The sequence below is a fragment of the Zonotrichia leucophrys genome, chromosome 17, assembly GCF_028769735.1.
Source record: "Zonotrichia leucophrys gambelii isolate GWCS_2022_RI chromosome 17, RI_Zleu_2.0, whole genome shotgun sequence".
NCBI lineage: Eukaryota > Metazoa > Chordata > Aves > Passeriformes > Passerellidae > Zonotrichia > Zonotrichia leucophrys.
This window is the reverse complement of record NC_088186.1, coordinates 379,763-406,707: the sequence shown is the minus strand read 5'-3', so window position 1 is coordinate 406,707 and position 26,945 is coordinate 379,763. Positions and strand designations below refer to the sequence as shown.

Genomic DNA, 26,945 nt, shown 5'->3' with positions numbered 1-26,945 from the left:
ACTTTGCAGGGAATCATGCATCTGGGGCTGCAGCGCATGAGGATGGTTTTCAGTCACTGTGGTCTGGTTCTGATTGGAACCTGTGGCCTGGAAGTGAAAGACTCTGAAGATTATTCTCCCAGGTCACCCTCTGCTCCTGGAAAATTCTTGAGCATGTGTGGTGTGAGGTAGAATTGTTGCTTATCCTGCTGACCCCTGGGAGTGCTGAACCTTACTGTGTGCTGCCTCAACTTCTGTGAAAGTCCTGCTGGAAAGGAGGAAGGGGGCTTTGCCATTAATTTGAAATGCATTGTGTTGTGACTGTGACAGTCTTTAAAGCAGAGGCACTGCCTGTACTAAGGAAGTGTGTGAAAGAGAACACAGACAGAAGCAAGTAGTCAGCTTGGTACCTGCAGAGAGAGTCAAATAAGAGGCACTGATTTTGTTCAGAGTTAGATTTATGGTTACAGGTGTCTCTGTGCTCCTCTCAAAATGGCCAAGCTGACTTGCAGTTAATACATTTAATACATTACTCTTTGTTAGATCTTGAGCAGATTTTCAGGAAGCCTTAAATCCTAGACTCCTAAAATGAGTTTTAGGCACTTCTAACAGAAGCTCTACTTTTTCAAAGCAGGGGAAGACTAGACTTTAGGGATGCAGGTATTTACCATCTCTAAAAGCGCCACTGTAACTGCAAGCTGCATGCACAGATGCTCTATTGGCACACCTCACACTGTATGCTTATTTGTGCTAGTGCAGCAGCACATTTCAGAGGCTGGAATGGATTGCTGGTTCCCAAGGTGTGGATTACGAAACAGGAGGAGCCTATGGAGACAGGGCTGCTTGCCATCTGTTGAAGTGACAGCATACTTTAAGTTGGGAGATATTTGTTCACATTAAGATGAAGGGTTTTTATTTTACAGGCACTTGTTTGTAGTTGCTGTTTTTTTCCAGATTTTCATTCAGCGTCTGCTCTTTAGATTTTCAGTATATCAGTAAACTTCTGTCCTACTTTCCAAGTGCCTGCATCCAAACAGGAACCTCACCTTGCTCACCCCGAGACTCCTTAGGGTGAGATGGAGCACTGTTTTCCAGGCTCTGCAGATCTGTGTCTGTGTGCCAGTGCCAGCCGTGGTCACAGACAGCACCAGCTCGGGCTGTGGATTGTGTCTGCGTGCTGCTAAACAGCCTGAAGAGCTGTGAATTCATGACACAGATAAGCCCTAACTCTGATGGGCTCGAGTTTTCCGTGATGGATAACATGGAAACAATTGCTCTGTGACACGTAGCAGAAAGGGCTGTGCAGTGCATTCATCCACCCTCAGACACAGGCCAGAGCAGCACAGCTGCCTCGTGGGAGGTTCTGGCACTTAGTGCTTTGTGAATCTGGTCTGTCCTTGCAAAGAACCAGGGCAAACATGTGGGAGTATCATTTCTGTGCCTGCTGAGTGATCAGGAGATGTCACTAACGCTTGGGATGTGTGAGATTTGGACAGGCAGCTCTGTGCACGGCAGGCTCTGCCTGCTCCTCCTCAGAGCGGGGTGGAAGTGGCTGGTTGGAAGCACGTAGCAGAATGAGCTGCCTGGTTGAATCAGAAGCTTCCAGGTACATTCTAGAGGCAGTGCTTGCGGCAGGAATGTTTAGATATGGCTGTCCAGGCCAGTGAGGCAAACATTACCTGGGAAAGAGCAAGGGAGTGCGAGAGGCATGCGGAACTGGCAGAGTCACCTGCTGGTCTGTGCTGTGGGGCAGCACCAGGCACACGTGGGAGCTGATCTCTGCAGCAGGCAGGAGATCTGGTTATTGCAGTGCCAAGAGCACATCTGATAGAACATTCCCCTCTGAATGGCACTGCACTGACTGGTTTGTTGACATATGTCTGTTCTTTGGCACCAGTTCTGCTGTAATTACCTGCCTAATACCTGGAGAGACTATAAATAACATTTATACTCTAATCTTGCATAAAACCACCCTGTATCCTGGGTTATTTTTGCAGAAGAAGTAGCTTTCAGAAAGAAGAGGCTGTGCATTAAATTCATCCCTCGAGATTCTACAGAGGCAGCGATCTGCGATATCCGCATCCTGGGGAGGTCCAAGCAAGCCCCTCCTCAGTACACGTTCATTGGGTGAGTACCCCTCACTCCAAAGCTGTTGTCAGGAGTGCAGTTATACCAAAGCAAGGGCCTTGTGCTCCTGTAATTAGCAAGTAGTAGCTTCTAAGAGGTGAAGCTTATCATTAGAAAAGTCCAAGTAAGTACAAGCGTTACTGAGTTTGATGTAGGAGTTAACTCACCCCTCCCTTTTTTTAATTACCCTTGTTCTCACTGACCAAGGCGTTGGTGAGGCACGCCAGTGCCTGGTGCTGGTGCGTGCGTGCAGCATCAGCACAGGCGCTGTGTTGGTTTCCCAGGGAGCTGAACAGCATGGGTATCTGGTACCGCATGGGCAGAGTGCCGCGCAACCACGACTCGGCGCAGCCTGCGGCTCCTCCCGCCCAAGCGCCCGCCCCAGCGCCCGCTCCCAACCTGCCAAGGTAGGTCTGCTGCATTCCAGCTCCTCCTGCGTGATGCTGCATGTCTTGTGGTTACTCACCTTGCCTGGGAAACCAGGACCGGGCTGCTGCACCGGCACGGAATGGTTGTGTCACAATCTGATAAGGGAACGTGCTGTTGGTTGAAGTATTTGCCTGTTGTTGTGTAAAGAAAAATGGGTGAAGAAGCCAGAAGAAAGGAAATGCCTGCGAAGGAAGGGAAGTAGCAAACTGTACCTTTCCTTTGCTTTAAACTATGCAGGATGTTGTGGCTTCCAACACATACATGTTGAAAGGGTGAGCCAGAGCTGCAGCCAGGCTGATTGTTCTCCTTAACCGGAGGGAAGGAGAAGTGTCTCTACAGACTTCAGAAGGGAACCAGGTTTTGCTCACCTCCAGGATCAGTCTGTTCATGGTTTGAAGTACTGGTTCTTGGTTTTTTATTTTCTTGAACCCAGTTGCTGAGCTCCAGTTATGCAGCTGCCATGAGTGTGCACAGCAGCCTGCTCATCTCGTGGTGACTGATGGGAGCAGCAGTGCTGGGCAGTGTGTCTGTCCAGGCTGTTCTCCCTGTGTTACAGGCAATATTTCTGTGTGTGTATCAAGAGATGTGCTAGTGTGCAGACTTTCATATACCAGTAGTGCTGTGCTGACAGCTTACTTGCTGGGTTTCTCAGGACAGAGAGGCGTTGTTAAGCAGCAAAGCAGCCCAGACAGTGACGAAACTGAGAACTTTGCACTCGTGGCATTCACTCCAAAAGCACAGCGCCCAGTGTGAGCTGTGCTCCTGCTGCTGAGGCTCATAGCCTGGGCCAGGCTGTTGCCAGGGGACAGCACACTCTCCTTGGGTCCCTGTGTGCTTTTGCCTATTATGTGTACAGGCATTTTCTACACTGCGGATACCTTTACAGTATTACAGTAACTAGTGAGAGCTGGAATTTCGAAGGAGACAGCAGAGGGGAGTTCCAAGGCCCAGTTTGTGTACAAAGGTCATTATATCACATGGGTGGAAATTGCTTGTGTCCTTTAGAGCCTTGATTTACAGGTCATTTCAGAGGTACACTTTTAAACTGCTGCAACGTGTTCCCCAGAAAGCTATCAGGTACCTCCTTAAGGCGTGTACGTTTGAGGTGTGTACATTCATCCATGACCCAGACTGAAATCCACGTCCTTTGGTGGCTCTTTGAGCTCTCCAAAGCATTTGGGTGTTCCTTTCACAGGGAGTTTTGCTTGGTAAGCTGCCATGCCCTGGCACAGAGCTTGCTGTCGCGTACTCTCAGGTGTGCTGCAGGCAGACGTGCTGTCATGCTTCTCAGAGATGAGGCAAAAGAGATGAAAAGCCAGCAGTTTTCTGGAGATTCCAGCCTGTCCCACTAGGACCTGAGATGTTATTGTGAAGCTCTGCTGGACATAGGCTAGATGCCAGCCCAGGCCATGGGAGATCAGAGAGAAAGATGTCTTGATTTTAGAGCACAGATCTTCATTTTCCTTATGCAAGAACTTCTGTCTGGGCAAATTTCCACAATAAAGAAAAAAAAATTACCATAGCAAGAGAATGTCAATGGCAGTGCTTAATCAATGAATGTGGAAGGGTCACTTTATAGCTGACCAGGGAAGGCTGCAGAGCAGTGTCAGAGCTGTTGGGAACAGGGCCAAAATTAGAGCTCAAAGCATCAGTGACAGTCTGAAAAGAAGTGTTTACAAGGCTTATATATTTTATAACCTCTTGTTGTGCAGTTTATGGTTTACAATGGCTGCAAGGAAATTGGATCAGTTTTGTTTTACTTGCCAAATAAAGCAAATGTCAAAATAGTCAATATAAAATGTATTCTAATTTGGCTGAGTTAAACCAGCCAGTATGCAGTGGAATAATTGAATGTTACATTAATGCCTTGTAGTAAAACCCACCTGTCTGTAGCCAGCTCCACTCTCACACCCCATGTGTGATTTACAGGTAACTTTTACACCACCAGCCTGATCATTCAAAGCATCTTTCATGTCTGTTTTTTTACTTTGGTTATTTATTATCCAATATATTTTTTAAGAAATAGAAATGTATATAAAGGTGCATCCTGCAAATATTTAATTATTACAGGGAACACAGACAACTTGAAGGCCTTTTCTAACACTGTCAGCGATGTGGTGAGTTACTCATACAGTGTTTGTGAAAGATTGAAGTCACAAGTGATCTCTTATTTTCATGTCACCACAGAGAGAGGAGATTACAGTGGCAGTCAGTTTGCTGTTTTATTCCATGTGGATATATCCTGACAGGAATAGCAGTGGGTTGTTCCGAAGCTGCCTCAGTAGTGAGGAAGGATTGGTGAGCAGTGCTGCATGGAGCACTGTGGAGAGTCTGCTGTTGGGCTGGGCAGGTATCTCAGCTGCTCTCTTCAGTTGTGCCTGCATTTAGAATAATTCTGAATCAAGAGGGGGCTTCAGAACAGTTGCTAACGCTGGATATAAACTAAACCCCTATGTACAGCTAAACCTCAAATGGAAGGACTTTTTCCTTTGGGGTATACTTTTTCTGCACTAGCCCCTCTGCTCTGTGGTGTAAGGTGCTGATGGCAGTGGATGTGGCCGTCACAGAGTTGTCATGTACCAGAGGTGTGAGCTCCACAGCGTGGTGCACACAGCAGTGCTGCTTCTGCATGTCACAGGCTTATGGCTCACAGTCAGGGCTGCACAAGGGGAGGCTTTGTTTGATAGTAGTGCTGGCCTTCACATGGGGTTTTTCAGCCATTTCTTCTCCTTCGTGTTTTCTTCTACAGGCATCTGGCTGGGTGGCCTCCAACAGCAGCCCTGGCAGTCCTGGTGAGGGTGGCCATGCCATTGTGCAGGTCACCAAGCTGCTTCACTGGCTTTGGTACACAGATAGCAATTGCTCTGCCTTAACACCCGGAATAAGAGCAAGATGTCTGAATTCTCCTTCAGAGCTCTCAGTTACCTTTTCACTAGTTAAGCTGGCCCCTCCTTAGGAAAAGGAAACAATTTGTTCCTGTTCTCTGCTCCCAGTGGAGTTTCATGTTGAGGAATGCAGGAATTTCTTTGCTAGGCAGAGAAGTCTGATTCTTCAAATTGATTTATTAGCAGGGTTTGAAATTGGTGGTGTAAGCTTGGGAAGGGATCAGTCTGTGGCTTTCTGCTGCAGGCTGATGATGTGCAATCGAGGCAGGTCATAAAGCAGCACCAACAAGGCAGTGTGGAGACCCAAGCTGGGGCTGGGATGCACCAGCCTGACTCTGCAGTGTGGTAATGGAAGGGAAGCCTTCTGCCTTTCCTATTTTTAGTAGCTACCCTATTATTTAGAAATAGCTATAATAATTTATTTAAGTCATTTAAAACAGATTTTTATGAAGCATCTGTAAGGGAAAAGGTTCCAGGGCTTCAGTGCTGTTCTGCTCTGTTGTAGAGAAAGGCCAAATCCTGAGAAAGCTGCCATTGCACAGGGGCAGCCACTGCTGGTGATGTGAGGGCCAGAATGCCTCCACAGAGCAGTGGGGGTCTGCCTTAAATCCCCTTAAAACCACCTCCTGACTAGCAACTAATTGTAAAATCATTTGCATTGCAAAATACCTATAAGATCAAATAAAAAAAGTAGTTATTCATTATTATATTTTGAAAATATTATGTGGCTTGAATGCTCAAATCACTTGTGTCATGAAACACAGTGCAATATTCCTGGTTTTTAAATTACGTACTCACCAGAAGCCGAGGATGTCATAAGGGCTGAGGTCACATCTCAGCAGCGATGGATTGACAATGCTGTGAGTCTCAAACAGCAACCTGGAGCCTGGAGGGGGTGTTTCCATGGATCCCCCATGGTGAGGATGGTGAGGAACAAAGTGTAAGGGTGAAATGCCCGTGCTGTGTATAGGCTGTGCAGATCTGAACATGATGGTTTGGGTGGGTGAGGGGGCTGGCACGTGTTTCTCCAGAGTCTGGTTCCCATAAAGGGTTTGTTATGAAACAGCACTGACCGTGTGGCTTGTGTCCAGCTCAGCTGGATGAAGACGTGCAAAAATTGGTCACAGGCCAGTATGTTTTAGTGGTAGAAAATGATGATTAGGAAAAAATGTTTAAACAGTTCAGTTGGTTTCCAGGCACAAGAGTCCCTTGCAGCAGCTGAGAAGGAAAGCCATGAACTGTAATTAGAAGGAGCCTGATGGATTTGGCCGATTTTGAGAATGCATTGAAAAATTTGTGGAGTGCTCTGAGTGAAGAGGCTTCAATCTTAGTCATTTTTCTTTATAGAGAGCCCTCTTCCTGCTATAGCAGTATTTCTGGAGGCATGTTTTCTTTGGGGCATAGCATCGGGCTGTTAAGTCCAAACCGGAGGTATCCATTTGGAGAAGCTGTGCTCTGGGTTGTTAAATAAGCCCTGCAGGGAAACTGAGCTTTTTTCCCCTAAAACTTGTGTGTTGTCTGCTATTTAATATGATCTCTGCCACTGCTGATTTGTAATCTGTGCTTTCACCCTGAAATGCATGTGGTTGTGTTCAGATATTTCCTTTAAATCAATCACTTTCACCATTTTCCAAAACACTTCTTGAGTTTATTGCTTTTAGTAAAGTGTTTGGACTGTCATTATTTATTACTGGCAAAGTGCTGACAATGTGCTCTTCCCAAATGAGTCTTTATGTGGCATATTTGTTTAACAGGTTTTGCAGGGGAGCTGTGGATGTCCCTGAGGCCGGGCTGTGCCTGCAGCCCTGCCGGGCATTGGGGTCTGCCTGGGCAGCCTCCGTGCTCCAGCCAGGGGCTCGTCCTCAGAGGGGCTCTGCATCTGGCCTGGGAGCCTGGGCTGCGCTGATTAATTGGGCAGCATTTAAAATCCTAACCCAGGAAGCTTACACCGTGTGTAATTTATCTTTCTGGAGTATTTCTGCTGTTTGGCAATTTTTCCCTACTGCTTCATTATGAAAACTCGTGGCTCTGGAGAGCGGCTCGTGAAGGATGTGGAAGCCGCCGCAGCCTCCCGAGACACGGCGCTGCTCGGCTGAGACAGCCACTCCATAAGCACTTCACGCTGCACCGCCAGGGCTCAGCTCTGTGATGCAGCCTCTGCCTGCAAGGATTTAATGGGCTGCAGCTCACACTTCCAAGCGGAGTAAATTAAACTTGTTGGGGTTTTTTCTATTGTTTGGCAGCTGCTCTGTCCTAGTTACTCAATTCCTCTGATCTGAATTAATCCCCATGTAGAGGAGGCTGCAGGAGCTTCATTCTGCTTAGGCCTTTGGTTTTGGGTTGCTGGTGTGAGCAGAGCGCGTGCCCTGGGGAGCATCGCTGTGCGCTCAGGCAGCTCCTGTGGGCAGGGGGCTCAGCGCCCGTCCCGGGGGGCGCAGGCACCTGGGGAGGGGCTGCCAGGGCTGGGCCCTCCTCCCCTGTGCAGCTGGGAAAGCTGAGCGGGGAGAGCTCAATGTGGAAAGAATCGCTCACTCTCTTTTTCATTCTCTCCTGCCATTGGGCTTTTATAAAATCTGAATCTGGCACCCCAGTTCTCATTGACTCTTAGGAAACAGGATATTTTAGTAGCTTGGAATGAGATGAAATGCTTGCAAAGCCCATATGTTGCTTGTTTTAGGGAAAGGGTCAGGAAGGTTTTAAAAAGTATTTAAATATTTGGTTTACACGATTAGAATAGATTGTCTGGAATGAAGTCCATTACCCGAGGTGATTCTTGCCTCGCAGTTTAGGTTTTCATTGCAGTTCTTTGGAGTATGAGGTAGGTGTTCTGGCATCTCAGTGCCCCAGCACAGTCACAGTGAAGGGCTGTGAAGAAAGGCTGTAGCTGGGATGTAGCCGCTGCTGGAAGCACAGGTACCTGCTGTGTTTCAGGCACAGGTACAGGCTGCAGATGCCTCCTGCTAGAGGAGCTCATTGCCAAGGCCCCTGGTGCCAGTTCACAGAACCCCAGCAGCTTCTTTCTCAGAAATGTGCCTTCTCCAGTCTCCATAAGCAAAGCTTCCATGTTGGATTGCATTTCTTGAGAGCTGCAGCCTGATATTAACTCATGTTAGCTGTGTTTTCAGCTTTCTACAGCTTGAAATTTAATTGTTCCATTCTCTATTTTTCATGGGAAATGATCTTTGCTTGATCATTGTTTATGGAAAGTAAGGTAGTCTTTCTGGGTTTTTTTGAAAGGTATTCCCATGAAGTCTTGCAGCACCGTTCTGAAGGTTGTTGTGAAAAAATCAAACTTTGCTGCCTGATTTCAGATGCTGCTCTGGGTGTCACACTTGTACCACCCAGTCTGTCACTGCTGGGTCCAGAGCCCAACTTTCCATTGGGCTTTTGCTGTACATTGTTGATATTTTTATATGAATTATGAAGCATCCTTTGATATCTGGCACTTCCCCTTGTGATCCTCTGTTCTGTTTTATGAGTACTTGCCCCCTCGCTTCAAAAGCAGTTCATCACCTTCCTGCAGACAGTTCTTAATACTAGGTTTGGAACTGTCAGGCATTCCTGGGCCTGTTTTATGTGAGTTTTTCTCCAAAAATGTTCAAAAAGTGGCCATAATGTGCACAGACCTCAAATCCCCTTAGCCTGCACGTGAGGGATCTCCTCATCACATGCTGACTTGTTCTGTGGATTTGCTGAATAAAAGATCAACTGAAGAGGGTGATTAAACTTGCTCCAAATGGTCTTGAAATTATGGTATGCTGGGGAGAAATGTGTTTGGTATTGGAGCAGTGCTGGAGCAGCAGGGTTTGGCTGGAGCCCTGGCCTGGCCTTGGCAGGACCATCCATGCTCCCACTGCAGCAAACACCAACCCGCGGCGCTGCTCATCTTTGGGAGCAGCAAAGCTGCTCTGGTGACTCTTCACAAGGCAGATAATTGGCACGGGGATAGTCTCTGTGAGTTGCCATTCCTTCACATCAGAGATCCACTAAAGTACTAATAATTACTGTTAATATCTTTCAGTGGAAACTTTCTGAGTAAACGAGTGCTGGTTGAGGCAGCATTTAACGGCCGCTGCTGGCATGATCGGAATGCAAATAAGTGTTATTAGCCTAATGATTTTGCTGTCACCACGGTGTGCAGCACTGGTGCTGTGAATATGTCATGCAGTACCCGTGAATTTGGAAAGTGTGTCAAAACACAACTTCAATTAGTTTGCTCTAATTATGACTCTAGAGAGTTCATAAGTATATCACTCCTCATTAAAAGGGATTTTCTTATATGGATTAATGCAGCACACAAAGGGGTGTGTGAGCGATTGGAGGCAGGGCTGTGCAGAGGGAGGTACAGCAGGTCCGGAGCAGCCCTGGGGTCCAGCCCCAGCCCAGGAGCTCCTGGTGCAGGTGAAACCTCCCAGGCAGGAGCAGGTGCCTGTGCCAGGTCAGCTGTGGGCAGCAAGACCTGCTGGATGGTTCTGGACAGGCTTTTCATTTAAAAATAGCCAAACCAGCAACAAGCCCCAAACCAAAAAAGCCCTGGAAGGAGCACACTTGATGCTGAAATAGAGATACAGCCCAAAAGCTTTGCCCTGGTAAAGGTCAAGGAGCACAAGCAGTCAGAAGCACGAGCCTGTGCCAGCCTGGCCTCTCCAGAGAGGCCCTTTGGGTGCTGGGTGTCTGTTCCCCTTTCCCAGGATATTTGTAGTCCATTTTACATGTCACGTTGCCTGATCATATTCCAGCTTTGCAGAACAGAAAGAGATTGTTGTGCTCACAGGTGTGCAGTTGGGCAAGGGTTAAAGTAGTAATTGTTTAAATCTTTTAGGCTTTCCTCCCAGTTCTGTGATAATTTGATGAAGAACTTCACCCTAATTAAATATTCAAATTAGGAATAAGTGTCAATATGGCTTCCTGGTGCCTGGAATGATGATTAATTGTATTCAAAACTCTAGTGGCCGCTGTAATCTAAACCAAACCGTTGTTCTTGATTATTTGTGCAACACATTTACCATGTTTTTGTTTTAAAATTTAAACTAGTAATTGATTTGCCATATGCCACAGAACTGCACATACTTTCACGATATGTGTTTAGGAACTTGGGGACTTTGTAATTGGGATTTTCTTGCTTTTCTATGGCAGCCTCTTTTTTTTTGTCTTCTACAATGCAAAATGATTTGGCTCTCACAACACATAAGGAAAATGCATTATGCAATCAAGTTGGTAGGTATAAGCTATATTGATCCTGGCCAAAGTTTACAATAATTTAAAATAAATTAGGCTTTGTTTCCCATTCCTCCCTACAATGTCATCTTTTATAAAAAGAAAGAGAGAAGGGGAGAGCTGATTTCCGTCCAGCAGTCACTGCCCTGCCTTGTGCAGCTAATGTTCTTTTTGGAGACATCTCTGTGGCTGTCTGGGGCAGCAGAGTAATGGAATGCCCAGTTGTCCTAGCTCAGGGATAGCAGATGGCCCCAGGGCAGGCAGGCAGGCCGTCATTTCCAGACACCACAGGCAGGGTGGGAGCGCTGCCCGGTGCTGGTGTGTGCCTCGTGGGGGAGCCATCCATCCTCATGGCACACCTGGCACGTGCCCACCCTGCAGGGTCAGCCTCTCCTACAGCACAAGTTGGCACAAACTTCTAAAAAATACTCTCCTTAGAAATGGGCTTTTTAAGTTATCTGGTTTATTTAGCTCTAGAACTGTTTCTGCTGAGAAGAAAGCAGTTCTCCATAGAGGACAGAGAAACTGAGTCTTTCTACTGGCTGCCTTTGGTGCCTTGGAAAATATTTTTGAATACTTCTATTATAAATTGAATGAGAAGCATGTCATGCCCACAGGCAGTGGTCTCCTGTTTTAAAGTGTGTTCATAACACACATGCCTCTGCTCCAGAGACTCTCATGTGGATTGTGTTTTAAACAGCAAACTGATAGCCAAATTCAAATATATTTTCACACCATCTTTTTTTGGTTAAAAATAGCTTTGGAAAGCACAAGCAAACTCAGACTGATGCTTGCTTTTTCTTATTTTATCTGTACTGTTCACCATCATCTGCATCAAGGGCTAAAAATACATTGTTCTTCCCAAAACATGTCCTGTTTTTGAAGGCAGATAAGTTCCAGATGGCTGGTGTGGTAGATAAAATCTGCTGGCTGAGGACGTGGGTTTGGTGCGCTGCTGGAGAATGCAGGGGCCCTGTCTCGCACACCCAGGGGACACAAGGGGACACAAGGGCTGCCTGGCTCTGCTGGCAGTGCTCGCTGTCTGCCCAGGGCAGGAGCTCTCGCTCAGCTGAGGCAGGAGCTGCTCCCTCTGCCTCGGGCTGCACTGAGCCCTCTGTGAAGAGGGAGTGACTTTTTTACGTGTGGCAGTGCGGTCCGGAAGGTTAATGATAACATTTAATTAGAATTGTCACAGACTGGGGCTCTGCATTGGAGGAATGCAGGTTAAGGTGAAGGGGCAGAGCTGTGCTGGCTGTTTGTGGGTGCTGGCTCTGCCTGCCCTGGGCTCAATGCCCTGCAGGGGAGGGATGGACACTGCTGCAGCCCTGGGTTGTTGGCCGAGCGCAGGGCCCAAGGGCTGGAGGGGCTGACACTGAACAGTTGGCAGGCAGTTTTGGAAGCAGTATTAAAACTGATGTTTGCTGCTTCGCCTGCCTGGAGCTGTGGGGCTGGAGCTGACAGGAGCAGCGTCCTGTGCTGTGTGTAACCGCGTTTGCCTGTCCTCCCTTGCTCTGTGTAACCGCGTTTGCCTGTCCTCCCTTGCTCTGTGTAACCGTGTCCGCCTGTCCTCCCTCCCCCAGGCACATCTCGCTGACGCTGCCGGCCAGCTTTCGGGGCAAGAGCCACAGCAGCCGCCTGGACCTGGAGCACCAGCACTCCAACCTGTACGCCATCTCAGGTGAGCTCGCCCGCCCTGCCGGGCCCCTGCAGGGCTCTCGGAGGGCTTGCTGTAGCGCTATTGCACCTGAGCAAATATTGTCATAGCCATGGTGGAATCACACTTAGCACAGGGTTTGCTCTGTTATGTTGTTTTTGCAAGAGGAGAAAGATACTGGATTTAAACCTGACTCTGTCAAAGCCTGATGAAAGTCTAGTCCCATCATCTGGCTGAAGGAGATTTTAGGACAGTTTGGAAATTCAGCAGTTGGTTCAGTGGGCTGTGCAGTTGAAGCTCCTTGTGCATAATCAGGGAAGAGAAGATGGCAAAAATGTACCATTCACAGGTCCCTCCGATTAATAGTGAGTGACACTTGCAACATGGGAACATGGCATTAATTCATGTACCATAATCAAAGGGTTATTTAAAAGGTAATCTCTGCCTGAAACCGCAGCTTCAGGTTCCCAAAGAGATAGAATGTAAGAATTGCATAATCCTTGTCAGTCCTCGTTTTTCTTGTTACTCTCCTGCCCTAATACATTTGGAAATGTGAGGGAAGGTGTATTCCTGTGTTCACAGGAGGCAGTTCTGCATGGGGATGGGAAGCTGTGCTTTCTCTCTGGGAAAGCACCAACTGCAGCAGCTCTGTGTGGTGTTGGTGGGGCTGCCCTTGCTGCAGGATGTGTGGCCTCTGCTCGTGGGGCAGCCTGAGGAGGTGCCTGCTGTACGGAGAGCCTGAACACTTTACCAGATCCTTACAGGCAAAGCACAAAACAAGGCCTTGTAGAACTGGACAGAGCATTAGTTCTTCATGTTTACTTGAGCACATTTTCAAGTATAACTCTTTATTTTTCCTCCAATGGCACATTCTCCTCCAGAAACACTGTTATGAGTTGTGCGTGTGTTGTAATGGCTATTACAGCTGTGAGTTCTTTCCAGAGAAAGGGTCTTGTCATTTGACACATGCTGTGCTCTGACAGGATTTTGGTGCACGGCTCCTGCCCACGGCTGCCTTGTCAGCAGCTGCAGCGAGGTGCCGCGACAGCTCTCTTTGTGTGCTCAAACCTCGCGGGGCGGACTGGTCCCCAGACATGCTCTGGAAGCCATTCCCGAGTTTCCTGTTCCGTCTGGGCTCTCTGCAGTGCTGCTGCAGTGCCATGGCAACAGGAGATTTAGGAGCCGGCTGCCACGCCTGGGCTGCTGCCAGGGCTCCCCGCGCCGAGCTGGTGCTGCAGGGTGTGTGCTGGGTGAGTGGAGCTGGGCCCCAGCACACACAGGCTGCCTCTGCCTGGGCACAGCCCTGTGGGCACAGCTCACTCTCTGGGCTCCCGGCTCAGAAGAGGGGCTCTTGGGGCTGCTGAGGAAAGCAAAAACCATTAGGAGCAGTCTCTTCCCCTTTCAGTATGGCCTCAGTGTGCCGTGGGCACAGGAGGGGCTGCTTGCGAAGGGAGGGCTGGCATGGGGGTAGGATGAAGAGCTGCAGCTTGGTCTCTCTTTGCTCTCTATAGACATCCAAGATTTCCTCAGTACTTGATGAAAACAACACTTCCAGCTGTGGTTCAGCATGTTTGGGGAAGATAAAATGAATTTTGGCTGTCGATTCTACTTTGTATCTCAAATATATTTTGGCAGGATGACTGTATCCTCACTGGAACTGCCCATTACCCCTTGGGCTGTGTAATGCAATTGTTGTTTGCACAAAACTGGACTCAATGAAGAAATGGTCCTGAAAGCAGTAATTACAATTTTTAACCATTCTTTTGTCCTTGCCAGTCTTGGCCATGACACACTGGTGACCTGAAGGTTAAGGAGACTTCTCTTGGCATATACTCCTAAGTGAGTCCCTGGCAGGGTGCAGATAGGGAAGCAGTGCCCAGAGCCTGTCACGACCCACGGCAGTGCAGCACTGGCACTGCTGGCACCATCCTCGTGCCCAGCAGCCTCCCTCGTCCCTCCCCGTGCCATGCACCCAGACCAAAGGCAGAATTAGGGTTTGTGATGTGCAGAACGTCTGTGGGTGCTGCTGGGAGCAGGATGCTGAGGAGCTGCCAGGTTTAATGTGCATGCTGGGGCAGGCAGCTGCTGGAAGAGGAATGCCTTGCTGCAGACAGACCTGTTGACAGACATGGCTCAGTATTTCACAGCACAGTCTTTCCTCATGGCCTTCAGTTTAATTAAGATGTTGTTGTGACTACATACTGCCTTCATTTCAGACTTGAGCATCTTCTGCCAGCATATTGCTTTGGCTTATCAGAGGCACAAGCACAGTGAGGGAGAGGCAGCCCTCGCAGGCAGGCACAGATAATAACATACAGGGAAAATTCCTCAATGAAGTGAAAAATTATTTATAATAATGGTACTCAAATAGAAGGGAAATAAGTCACTCTAAGGGTATATAAATTTTTATGATAGTGTATAAACAGCCATAGCCTGCCTTGTCTCCCATCTATTCCTGCAGAGAATGAGGGCAACATCTAGCATAAAGAAAAATACAATAAGAAAATGAAGAAATGAATGGGAAGAGCTGGAGGATTGATCACCCAGTGTATTTGTATATCCTGATGTAAAAGGTGCTGCTGACAGGTGGCCAGGTTTCTTCTGTATAAAACCATGTGTGTGCTGTCAGGGCAGTGTGAGCAGCCTTGTTTCGATTGATGAATTGCCTGCTTTCTTGATTAAACCTTCCATCACTTACAAAACAAAAAGCCTGTGTTTCAATGGCAGAGTGGGACATGTCAAAAAAATCTGTCTGCTCTACCTTTGTGCAGATGTTGGGCACAGACTGTAACATGTATTATTAAAACGAATGTGGCATTTACCGTGCATTATTTCTTTCCTGGGAGAAGGGACCTGTAAATTATATGCTAATAATAAGCTTTAACCCTTTCAGGAACCAAGAGATGTAGGAATGTAAATATTCTGCAGGCCTCACTTAATTGGATGGGGTCTAACACCACAGCAGCACTCTGAAGTTACCAAGCAGTGAATTCCAGCCCTTGCTGCCGGTGATCTGTGCATTCTGCTGAACAGGGTTGTCTTTTCTTTTCCCCTGAAATTTCCCTGTAGCCATCTTCAGCATTGTATTACAGATAGATGTGTTTTGGGGCAGCAGCAGACAAGTTTGTGTAATTTGACTCCAGAACAATCTCGCCCCCTCTCTCGGCCTGTTCTCTGATTAGGATAGAAATTGTGTTGTCAAAATTGTGTAAGTACCTTAAGAAATTATGTTACCTGGATGTACTAATATGTCATCCATAAGTTTGGGCATCCATGCTCAAGTCATGTTAATCCTTAGAAATAAAGCAGGATCCAGAAGTGCAGCATCTCTCACTACCCGGAGCATTCTCAGTTCAGTTCAGGACCTTGCTGAGCTGCAGGTGAAGGTTTTCATTCTCTTTAAGAGGAGAGAAGCCGTGTGTAAGCCATGGGTTGGAGCTTAGATGTCAGATCCCAAAAAAGACAGCACGCTTTATCTTCCGATAAAGGAGCGCCCGTGCTGTGACCGAGACCGCAGCACTGGCTGTTTGTTTTGCTGAGGAGCCATGGGTTTTCCAGCAGTCATTTGAGGCTGAGATGCCTTTGCGTGTATTTGCTACCTTAAAGGTGCTGTTTTGTGGTCTTTAAACCGTTCATTGATACATCTCAAGTTACTGTGTGAGGTGTTTTCCTGTGAGAAGCCGTGCTGAGCAGGGAAGGGAAGCGCGGCCGGCTGCCAGCGCAGTGTTGGCTGCAGTGTGTGTGCCAGCATGCCGCGAAGGAGGAGGTTTCCCTGGGCAGCTCTTACAGTGCCAGTTTCTCCACAGCTCTGGCTTGTTTATTTTGGAGTCACACACCAGTATTTATTACCTTAGGGAGGTAAATATTTACTTAAATGGGTATTTATTATATTTATATAGAAGTAGTTTTTTATGATATTTAAATATTTATTGCCCTCTTTCAGGCACTTTGTGTGAAAGGTCAGAGCAAAGTGTGGTCTGAGAGTTTGGAGAGGGGAGCATTAGTGAGCAGAGGCTCCGGTGCAGGTTCCACAGCTGGCTCTCAGAGGTGAGCGTTCCCACAGGAAGCGCAGGGCAGAGCCCCAGGGCAGGGGCAGAGGGTCTCAGCCTGGGCAGCCCAGCCGGGGCCAGGTGGGCCAGGTGGGCCAGGTGGGCCAGGTGAGCCAGGCCCTGGCTGTGGCACGAGTGGGGCTGAGCTGGGCTGCTCTGCACCAGGATGGGCTGCTCCTGCAGGCGCTGCGGCGGCGTTTGGCAGGTTTCTAGTCCCGCTCTCTGGAGGCAGCAGAGAGGCTGGAAACTGATGCTAATGGTCTGGAAAAATATCAAAGCCAGTGGGTTCCTGGGAAGGAAAGCGAGCTGCTTTTCCGGCTGCAGGCTGGGGCTCCCTGCGGGGGCAGGTGCCGCCGCCCTGGGCAGGGGCGTGGGAAGCGTTTGCTTCTCACACTGCTCCTGAGACAGCGCTGCTTCGCTGCCGATTCCTCCTGTCCGGGAGGGCTAACGTGGAAATGCCTTCGGGTACCCGCTCCCCCATCCCCCTCATTGTTTTTCCTTTTGTACTTTGGTAGTGACAAAAGTCTCTTTCAGAGCTCTTTCTAAATTCAGATGTTGTTATATTTCAGTGCCCGTATGTCAACTTCCTTCTTGTTGCAAAATGCCAGGTTATCTGGCCACATGTGCCACTTCCTTACTTGTCTGTTTCCTTTTAAAAGATACAGTAGCTCTCTTCTATGTATAAAAGGACAGGTGTTTTAATCAGAGGTTAGTAATTTATTTCTGCAAACTATTGTTTTGCCTCATTATTTTTGTAGATAATTAAATTATGCACTTGTCACAGTGTGTTTACTTCACTAAAACAGGTAATTCTGAAACAAAAAGGGAGATTCTATTCTTTGTATCAGAGATTCTATTCAGTGTATCAGCACAAGGATTGCTTTTATATTCATCTTCTAGCACAGTTCCTGGTGGTTCTGCAATTACCTCTAATGTTCAAGGGTTTTGAGACCCCCAGTCTTGGAAGGGGAGGTCCTGTGCTGCATCCTACTGTACGTCCCCATCCTTTCCCTTAAGCTCTTCGTGCTTTTTAAGAGTAGAAGCGTAACTAAATATATATTTTGTGACACTGAATTTTAATCAGGATGGTCCAAAAGCCAGACAAGTTGTGACACAAGCTTTATTCTGCATTGAAACCTCTTTCCTGAAGCTGAGATTAAAGTCAGCCTGTTCTTTACCCTATTGCAATTTCCAGTCTTTGGACTAGGAGACCTGGATAATCTTCCAGCTATGAAAGACTCTATTAATATCCAGCAGTTCAGGGAGGCTGGAGTCTCATGTAAAATGCTGCAGCTGCATATTTCAGAAAGGGAAGTGTGTTACTTAATACTATACTTAATGAGATACAAAAAGTGTGTTTCCTATGAAATTATGCCATCCATGGTGTGCAGACCCTTTTGGTGTGCTGTGTCAGCGTGCCCCGCGTTACCCAGGCTGTGCTGGGGCCCCAGCCCCAAATGGGGATGATGGAGCCATGAGTTCTCTCCCCGGTGACATTTTTAAGGCAGGCAGTTTTTTGATGAACCTGCTGTTGCCCAAAGTGCTGTTTGCTGTTTTCCTCTGCTCCTGCCGTGTGCTGGCAGGGAGGTGGAGCCCTGGCTGGCTGCTGCCCTGCCCTCCTATGGTCTGGCTCCCTGGCACGGGCGTGGGAGCCCTGTCCTCTGCTGGGGCACGTGGGCTTCACCCCCAGCTCACACGTCACCTTCCAGAGGCTGCTGCTCTCTGCTGAGAGGGTTATCTGCCCTAAGCCCAGATCCGTAAATCACGGATGAGCAGGGGTACCGGGCACAGGCCGGCGGTGCGTCCGCAGCGGGGTGAAGGAGGGCAGGGGTCCCAGGTTTGTCCTTGCCCCGCATGCCCCACAGCAGCGCTGGGTAAGGCCGGGGGCTGATGGAGGGCAGGGGTCCCAGGTTTGTCCTTGCCCCGCATGCCCCACAGCAGCACTGGGTGAAGGCCGGGGGCTGATGGAGGGCAGGGGTCCCAGGTTTGTCCTTGCCCTGTGTGCCCCACAGCAGCGCTGGGTAAGGCTGGGGGCTGATGGAGGGCAGGGGTGCCAGGTTTGTCCTTGCCCTGCATGCCCCACAGCAGCACTGGGTAAGGCTGGGGGCTGATGGAGGGCAGGGGTCCCAGGTTTGTCCTTGCCCTGTGTGCCCCACAGCAGCACTGGGTAAGGCCGGGTGCTGATGGAGGGCAGGGGTCCCAGGTTTGTCCTTGCCCTGCATGCCCCACAGCAGCACTGGGTGAAGGCCGGGGGCTGATGGAGGGCAGGGGTCCCAGGTTTGTCCTTGCCCTGCGTGCCCCACAGCAGCACTGCATGAAGGCCAGGGGCTGGTGGAGGGCAGGGGTCCCAGGTTTGTCCTTGCCCTGCATGCCCCACAGCAGCCCTGGGTGAAGGCCGGGGGCTGATGGAGGGCAGGGGTCCCAGGTTTGTCCTTGCCCTGCATGCCCCACAGCAGCACTGGGTGAAGGCCGGGGGCTGATGGAGGGCAGGGGTCCCAGGTTTGTCCTTGCCCTGCATGCCCCACAGCAGCGCTGGGTGAAGGCCGGGGGCTGATGGAGGGCAGGGGTCCCAGGTTTGTCCTTGCCCTGCATGCCCCACAGCAGCACTGGGTGAAGGCCGGGGGCTGATGGAGGGCAGGGGTCCCAGGTTTGTCCTTGCCCTGCATGCCCCACAGCAGCACTGGGTGAAGGCCGGGGGCTGATGGAGGGCAGGGGTGCCAGGTTTGTCCTTGCCCTGCATGCCCCACAGCAGCCCTGGGTGAAGGCCGGGGGCTGATGGAGGGCAGGGTGGTCCCTTTGAGCTGACATGGATCCCGGGACAGGGGTGCCCTCACCCCACAGCGCCAGTGGCGGATGGAAGAGGATGAGCTTGTGGGACTGGTGCCGTTCCCATGGAGCACAACCTCGGGGTGGCCTGCACTGTGTTTGTTTTGCTTTGCCGAGTGCCAGAGTTTAATTTTTTTTTAAATAGGGAGCCGCTCAGAGGTTTGGATATTTAAACAGTTATTAACCGAATGACAATTAACAGATTGCAGAGACAGATTTTCTTTTCAAAACCTCCAAAATTGAGTACAGTTTGCAAAACTATCACAGCATAGTAATGACAATGAATTTTGATTTCCCGGAACTGATATTAGACTCCTTATTAAACTATGTGCATCTGCTTTTAATTTACTCCAAATAATTGGAAAATGCAATGAAGCTTTCCAATTAAAGCTTGGCTTTATGCTGTTTAATAATACCCCCCATAATATTATAGCTTATGAAGTGACAGGTGAGTTGGTGTATGAATAAAACATAAAGGCAGCAATAAGGGACAGAAAACCAGAGACAGTTGTTGGGGATTTTAAATGCTGGATGTAATTTGCATATATTAATCTCTTCTTTTCAGCCTTATCAGGCGTTCTTCAGTATTTGAAGTTAAAATAGCATTGACAGGCAGGAGTACGCTTAGTTTTTTCAAGGATTTATTACTTGTATAATTTCTGATCTTTAATAAGCAGATATGACTGATCCTCATAGTTCTATAGAAATCAGTTAATTGTTCCAGATGGCGTGTACTGATTATGCAAAATTACTTTTCACACCATTTTTTTTTTCTGATGGAGTTTGGAGTAAAATTAAATTTTTTATAGCCTTCTTATCATGCTGTTTTACAGTGGGTTTTGCACAGAAGTTGAATTTAATCTACTATATTACATTGACCAGCACAGTTATTCTAATGTAGCATTCTGTGATTTGACAAAGAATAATAGAACACGTTGCTCATTGTGCATTTCTGTGCTGCTAATAAAAAGGAGTTGCAGTGCAGCAAACCAGGCTGTTATTTATGAAGAATGCTTAATTCGCGCAGTTAAAAATGCAAAATTGTTACAATGAGATGTTTGCTCTTTTGGATAGAAGGCTTGGGCAGAATAAATGTAAATAGTCTTGTTGCTACAGATTGCATCAAATGAAGCAGGAGTCAGTAACTGCCTGGTGTGGCCGGGTGGGATGGCGCTGGGAGGAGCAGCCATGCAGGCAGCACGTTCCAGCTCCGAGCAGGAGATGTCACTGGTGTTTTCCCTGATTATCACCATCCAGATATCTCAATGGCACCATTTCATAATTGAAAACATTTGTAAAGGTTGTTGGGCTTCATTTATCTAATGAAAAGCTGTTTATACAAAATAAGCCACACATGAAACCCTCTTGCTAATAAGTTTATTGCCGTTTGTTTTGGCAGTGCCTCAGTTGTTTGTTGGAGGTGTCCCACGGCCTGGCTGTCGTAGGGCAGGCCCAGGGTGGGTGCCCGTCCCTGGGCAGAGCAGCAGGGATGGTGCCATGGGCAGTGCTGCAGGTGTGCCCACGGGTCCTGCCAGGCCCTGGATCATTCTGGTGGGTGCCAGCCCCCTCTGGGCCACAAGGACAGGGGTCCTGCCAGGCCCTGGATCATTCTGGTGGGTGCCAGCCCCTCTGGGCCACAAGGACAGGGGTCCTGCCAGGCCCTGGATCATTCTGGTGGGTGCCAGCCCTCTCTGGGCCACAAGGACAGGGGTCCTGCCAGGCCCTGGATCATTCTGGTGGGTGCCAGCCCCCTCTGGGCCACAAGGACAGGGGTCCTGCCAGGCCCTGGATCATTCTGGTGGGTGCCAGCCCCCTCTGGGCCACAAGGACAGGGGTCCTGCCAGGCCCTGGATCATTCTGGTGGGTGCCAGCCCCCTCTGGGCCACAAGGACAGGGGTCCTGCCAGGCCCTGGATCATTCTGGTGGGTGCCAGCCCCCTCTGGGCCACAAGGACAGGGGTCCTGCTCAGCCCCGAGCTGGCACCCGCCGGGGGCTGCACTGCCACCAGCCTCCCCCTCTGCAGAGGGCACACAGGCAGCATCGCAGCATTGCTGCATGCCAGGCCCAAGGCATCTTACTGATCCTTGAAAAGCAAAACAGCAAATGTTTAAAAAATGACCTTGTGGTTCATGGATAAGTGGGGGCACCACAAATGGACTGTTGTGAATACTCCATATCTTTAACTCAATAGAAAAAAAAAAGACAAGTAATTAGCTCAGCTGTTAGAAAGCTCAGATTTCTCCCATCTCCTCTTGAACTAGAAAATTGTTGTGTGTATAGTTTTATATGTACATATAGATACGAATATATAATATATATGGAGACAACTAATGGCATAAATCATAAATTATTAGAAAATATTTGTTCTAATGAAGTAATAATTTGGTGGTAATGTATTTCATCAGTGTAGCTTAAGGCTAAATTAAGTGGACAGACTTTATATGGATTCTCTAATTTTAATCTTCAAAATGCTATCTAATGTCTCATTAAGACTTTCATATAATGTATCTTAAGTACAGTCATTAAATATAGTTTAGGGAGATGTATGTTCAGATATTGCTTAAAGATGTTTTAATAGGCCCATTTACTCTGATGATATTAATGAGCTCTTAACACATATTAAGCTTCTAAAACCAGTGGTGTCTCCTTGCAGTGAGCAGATCAACGTAGGAGCTGTGGAGGAATTGGGTGTTCCAACAAAGCCAGTTTGCCAGGGGCTCTCCAGGGCCTGGCTCCATCCCTTTAGCTGTGTCAGCATGGGGTGGTGTCCCCACCCTGGTGGGTGCCTCTGCGTGGGTGCCTCTGCGTGGGTGCCTCTGCGTGGGTGCCTTTGCGTGGGTGCCTCTGTGTGGGTGCCTCTGCGTGGGTGCCTCTGCGTGGGTGCCTCTGCGTGGGTGCCTCTGCGTGGGTGCCTCTGCGTGGGCGGCTGCTGCATCCAACATCCAGCGCTTCAGAGCTGTGCGTTGGGAACTGGCCAGGCCCCTCTCGGGGTCTGTGACACGTTACACACGTTTGGTGCATATCAGTTAAAATAAACAAATCAGATGGGTTAATGGAAGAGCCAAATATGGGCCTGTGTTTAGATAAATTCTGCTTTTTGATCATCTAAAGTGAAGATGCAAGAGTTGTAATTAAGATAATAAAAACTGCTCATTCTCTGTTGTCACTTCAATTCCAACTCAGAAAGTTATTGCAAAGAAAATTCTCTGGTTTCATCACTCAGCTCTTCTTAACAAATCCTTCTGAGTTCAGAGACTTTTATAATTACTAAATTGGTTTGTTAGAGGGAGATAATAGCAAATTTTTTCTTTTCATAATTGGACATTTCTTCCCTGTAGGCTAATGCAGGCGCAGCACTCACATACACAATGAGCTGTGCTTTTGAAAAACCATAACTGGCTAATAAGTGCCGTGGTGTCATCGGAGAGTAATGGTGTGCTGATTAGCATAATTAATGACAAATGGTGGTGCAGAGTGGGTGGATTGGTTTAGCAGATGATGAATGCGCTGCGCCAGGGCCGGGCCATGCTGCGGTGGTGTGGCAGCGCTGCCACTGGCACCTGCCACCGCTGCCCCTGCCCAGGCTGGTGGCGCTGGCACTGGCACCTGCCACCGCTGCCCCTGCCCAGGCTGGTGGCGCTGGCACAGGCTGGCAGCGCTGCCCCTGCCCAGGCTGGTGGCGCTGGCACAGGCTGGCAGCGCTGCCCCCGGCCAGGCTGGTGGCACAGCCACAGGCTGGCAGCGCTGCCCCCGCCCAGGGTGGTGGCACAGCCACAGGCTGGCACAGCTCCTGGCGCTCTCGGCTGGCTGGGGGGCACCGTGTGTCCCTGCGGGGGCCGGTGCCCGGGCTGGGGGCTCTGCGGTGCCAGCACCAGCAGAAAGGAGCCGGGGGCTGCTCTGGGCCATGGGCAGAGGGCTGGGGGCCACGCCAGGCACTGGCCGTGCTACAGCATGGGCACATTAATCTGTGATTTGATTAATCAGGGCTAATTTACATTCACAAATGAGACTGATAAAAATGGAGTTACCTTTTCACCTTTAAGGCGGAGGAGGGATTATTTCTAGGTTGTCTCTTTTTTAAGTGATAAGCAACTCTTTTACCAATAAGGATGAAAATACTTCATTTGCATTAGCAAAAGAAGCTAATTATTATATAGTTAATTAGCATCTGGAAATGAGGATTATCTTAATTACAAAGCACAGTTTCCTTAATAGCTACAAAACTGTAAGTTTGATGTGTGTGGAGATTGGTGACTATTATTATGTAATTACTGATCATATTAATGGTGCAGTGTATTTGTATATCATTTGCATATGCAAATGAAATTTACCTGATAGAAATATGTGGTTCCAGTAATGTTTTTGAGCACTTAAAAATGAAGTCCCGTTAGAGGATGTGGATGCTGCGTGGCACAGTGGATCTCCTCCTGCAGAAGGGCTTTTGGCTCGGCAGGGCTGTGGCCCTGTGCCTGGCTGTTGGCAGCAGGGCACCTCCCCTGGCCGTCACCACCCAGCCTGGGCACAGGGACCTGCCCTGCATCAGGGCAGTGCTGCGTGCCTGTGCCCTGTGCCATCCTCTGCAGACCCAGCTCTGGGTCTGTGTCGAGGCTCTTCTGGCTGGGTGGGTGCTCCATGGGAGGGTGGGAGCGTGTTGTGGGTGTCAGTGAGCTCCAGGGCAGAAGATGGCTATCCATCCCCACATCCTTCCTAGCCATTCCACTAACTTGTAGGCATGCTTGCAGAATGGAGAGCACGGTGCTGTCAGGGCAGCTGATCTAGCTTCTTTCTCCTGCTTTTATTGGAAACACAAAGCCGCTGTGTGTTAAAAATAACTTGAGTCTCTTAGACCAAAACCATGTAAAGAGAGGACCATGCACCTTTGTCTGCCCTGGGGGCCCTGTGGGACAGATGTTGGTCACTCACTGCACTGCTGGAGAGTGTGGGGTGCTGCTGGGCAGGATCACAGCATCGTTGCAAGTGTGAGCATCTGCCCCTGGCAGTGACCTGGCTGCTGCCCAGAGAGTCTGGGGAGCCTGGGACTGTCACAGCGAAATCCACCGCACACCGTAGGTGGCTCAGCTAAGGAAAAGGCTTCCGGGGCCAGACACTGTAACAATGTGCAGCCTGTGGATTTAATACCCCCTGCCCCTACCCCGCAGCCCTGGAAGCCGTGTGGATGTTTCTCTCATCAAGCAGCAGGAATTTACAGCTGCCGGCCAGGGAACACTGCGGCCATTGTGGGGCTGCCCGAGATGCTTTTTGCAACTGCTGCTGCAGCCTGCGCTGCCCGGCCGTGCAGACAGACATTACACGTTTAATGACTTCCAAGGAGTCTGTCCTTACAGCCAGAGCTGAAGGGAATGGAAAAGAGTCTGGGTTTCTCCTCAGCACACAGCCGTGAGCGGACGCTGGAGGAGTCCCTGCCTTTACCCTTTGCCTTTCCTTTGCCTTTTCCTTTGCCTTTTCCTTTGCCTTTGCCTTTGCCTTTGCCTTTGCCTTTGCCTTTGCCTTTCCTTTGCCTTGCCTTTGCCTTTGCCTTTGCCTTTGCCTTTGCCTTTCCTTTGCCTTTGCCTTTCCTTTGCCTTTGCCTTTGCCTTTTTCTTTGCCTTTCCTTTGCCTTTGCCTTTGCCTTTGCCTTTGCCTTTGCCTTTGCCTTTTTCTTTGCCTTTCCTTTGCCTTTGCCTTTGCCCTTCCTTTGCCTTTGCCTTTCCTTTGCCTCCCCATCACTAAGCGGGCCCTGTCCCAGCTCTGCCTCAGCCCCACGCGAGTGCCCTGGTTTGTATCTGCTCTGCTCTAATTAATTAGGGGCTGTGGCTTGGAAACAGCACATGCTAAGGTGTGATCTTTGAAGTTTAGTGTGGTGCAGAGACTTCAAAGGGGACATTTTATTAAAAAATAATAAAATCAAGAGCTCCTAAACACTTGCAATTTGAAGAGCTTGTTTGAAGTCTCTCCATGTTCTCTGGTGCTGATAGAGTCACAGTGCTGAGGTGCTCCTTAGGCGTCACCATGCAGTACTTAACCTTCACTTTATTTAAAAAAGAAAATAATCAAATCCAGGGGTGCTTTTTCAAGTGTTTTCATGGCTTGATCTTAGCAGTAAAGAACTAATTGTGCCATGTCATGGGCTATGCAGGAAACGAAGAAAATCAAGGCTGACAATCAAATTAGCAAAAATGAAAATTTAGTCCAGGTCTGTTTTTTTAATCAAAGTCATTTCAAGAGGAACAGGAAAGCTGTAAACCTTTCCCAAAGCAGAGGTTCCTTCCCAGCCCAGGAGGCCCCTGCTGTCCCCCTCGCTGCACCAGGCATTGGGTGCTTTGGTGCTGCTGCCATCCTGCTGCCTGGCCAGGCCTGGGCACCGGGCACCGCGCTGGGCATTCCCTGCTGGCTGGGGACAGCTCCTGCTGCCCAGGAGCCACATGAAGTGCTCTGGGCCTTTCATGAGCTTGGGCTCGTGCTCACGCTTACCTTGGGCCAGCAGGGCTGAGCCCTGCGCCCCTCTGTGCCCCTGCCTGTGCCCCTGCCTGCGCCTCCGCACTGCCTTGTACGACACAACGAGGCTGTGTGCGTGTTGGGGTTGGTGTCTGCAGCTGGGGAGCACAGCTGGGACAGCTGCAGGTTCCCTGTTGCAGCTGGCTTGGCAGGAGCTGTCAGGAAAGGCTGCTTTTGGTTTTGGCCCCGAGGTTTCGCCATCCGTGATTTGGTGTGGTTCCATATGGGCCTCGGTGCACTGTAGCACAAAGAACACACACATTTACTGTTCAGGTTGCTGTTTAAATCTCTGTGCCAGCCCCTGATTCTCAATCTGCTTTCAGATTCCTCTGGTGCCATTTAGCTGAAAATCAAGTTTTCTCTAAGCAGGAGAGCTCTGCTGGTTTTATGGTGTTGCTGTAGGCTGGTTTATGAAATACTCTTCCTGGTAAAGGATAAACACTCTGTTAGCATTCAGGTCTGGGGAAAATTGGAACAGTTCTGCAGCATTAGAGGAAGCCCTTTCTAAAATCTAAGGTCATTTAAATTTTAAAGGTGGTAGTAGTGCACTCAGTGTTGGGTTTTTTGTTGGTTTGGATTAGCAGTTCTTCATTTTCAGTCATGCAGGAAAACATTTTGCAAGGGATTTATTTATTTATTTAAATATTTTTAATATCAGAAATTGAAAATTCTAGTGTAACAGGCGATGCAAAAACAGTAATATAGAAATCCAAAGCTATAAAAGCTTATGGTGAGAATTTAATGCAGAAACAGCTGTTATTTCCTTGGGAGTTAAGGTGTATAAACTGTTGTGTGGCTGTGTATCCCCACAATCGTGGTGTGAGGAATTAGCGCTCACTGCAGTGTGCAAACCGAGCCTGCCAGGCTCTGAGGCAGCGATTCATCTGTACCCAGGAGTTAAATATGACAATGTTAGCATTTTTCATTTCCCTGACGTTACCATTAATAAAGCAATGATCCAAAAGAAGCTTTGCTGAGTCTGTTCTTTATGCTTCCATCACTCACAACTAGATAATTTCACACAGGATCGTTTTTAAATTAAATGACGATAAAAGCGCTCTGCTGTCCTGTGCTCACTAGTTCATAGAAGTCTATCAAGTCATTAATGTGTCATGACAAACTGTGAGTTGGATACAAGAGTAATTAATTATTTGCATAAATAACAGGTTGAACTTGGTGCTTTCAGCCACAATGACACATGTGTCACATGGTGGACATCCTGGAACCTGTGGCAGAGGTCACGGCAGGGTGAAGGCTGAGCTGGCACATGGGTCATCCTGCTCT

General features: G+C 48.8%; 1 protein-coding gene across 5 annotated transcripts in view; it reads left to right on the top strand.

Annotated features, from left to right (window-relative positions):
- The window catches only part of MVB12B (multivesicular body subunit 12B), a 54,776-nt gene that overhangs the window by 15,049 nt on the left and 12,782 nt on the right, over positions 1-26,945 (top strand). For all 5 annotated transcript variants that reach the window (XM_064727414.1, XM_064727413.1, XM_064727410.1 and 2 more), the window contains 3 exons: positions 1,977-2,106; positions 2,391-2,513; positions 12,218-12,315. In XM_064727414.1, coding sequence (XP_064583484.1) covers positions 1,977-2,106; positions 2,391-2,513; positions 12,218-12,315 — 351 coding nt within the window. The remainder of the gene's footprint in view (positions 1-1,976; positions 2,107-2,390; positions 2,514-12,217; positions 12,316-26,945) is intronic.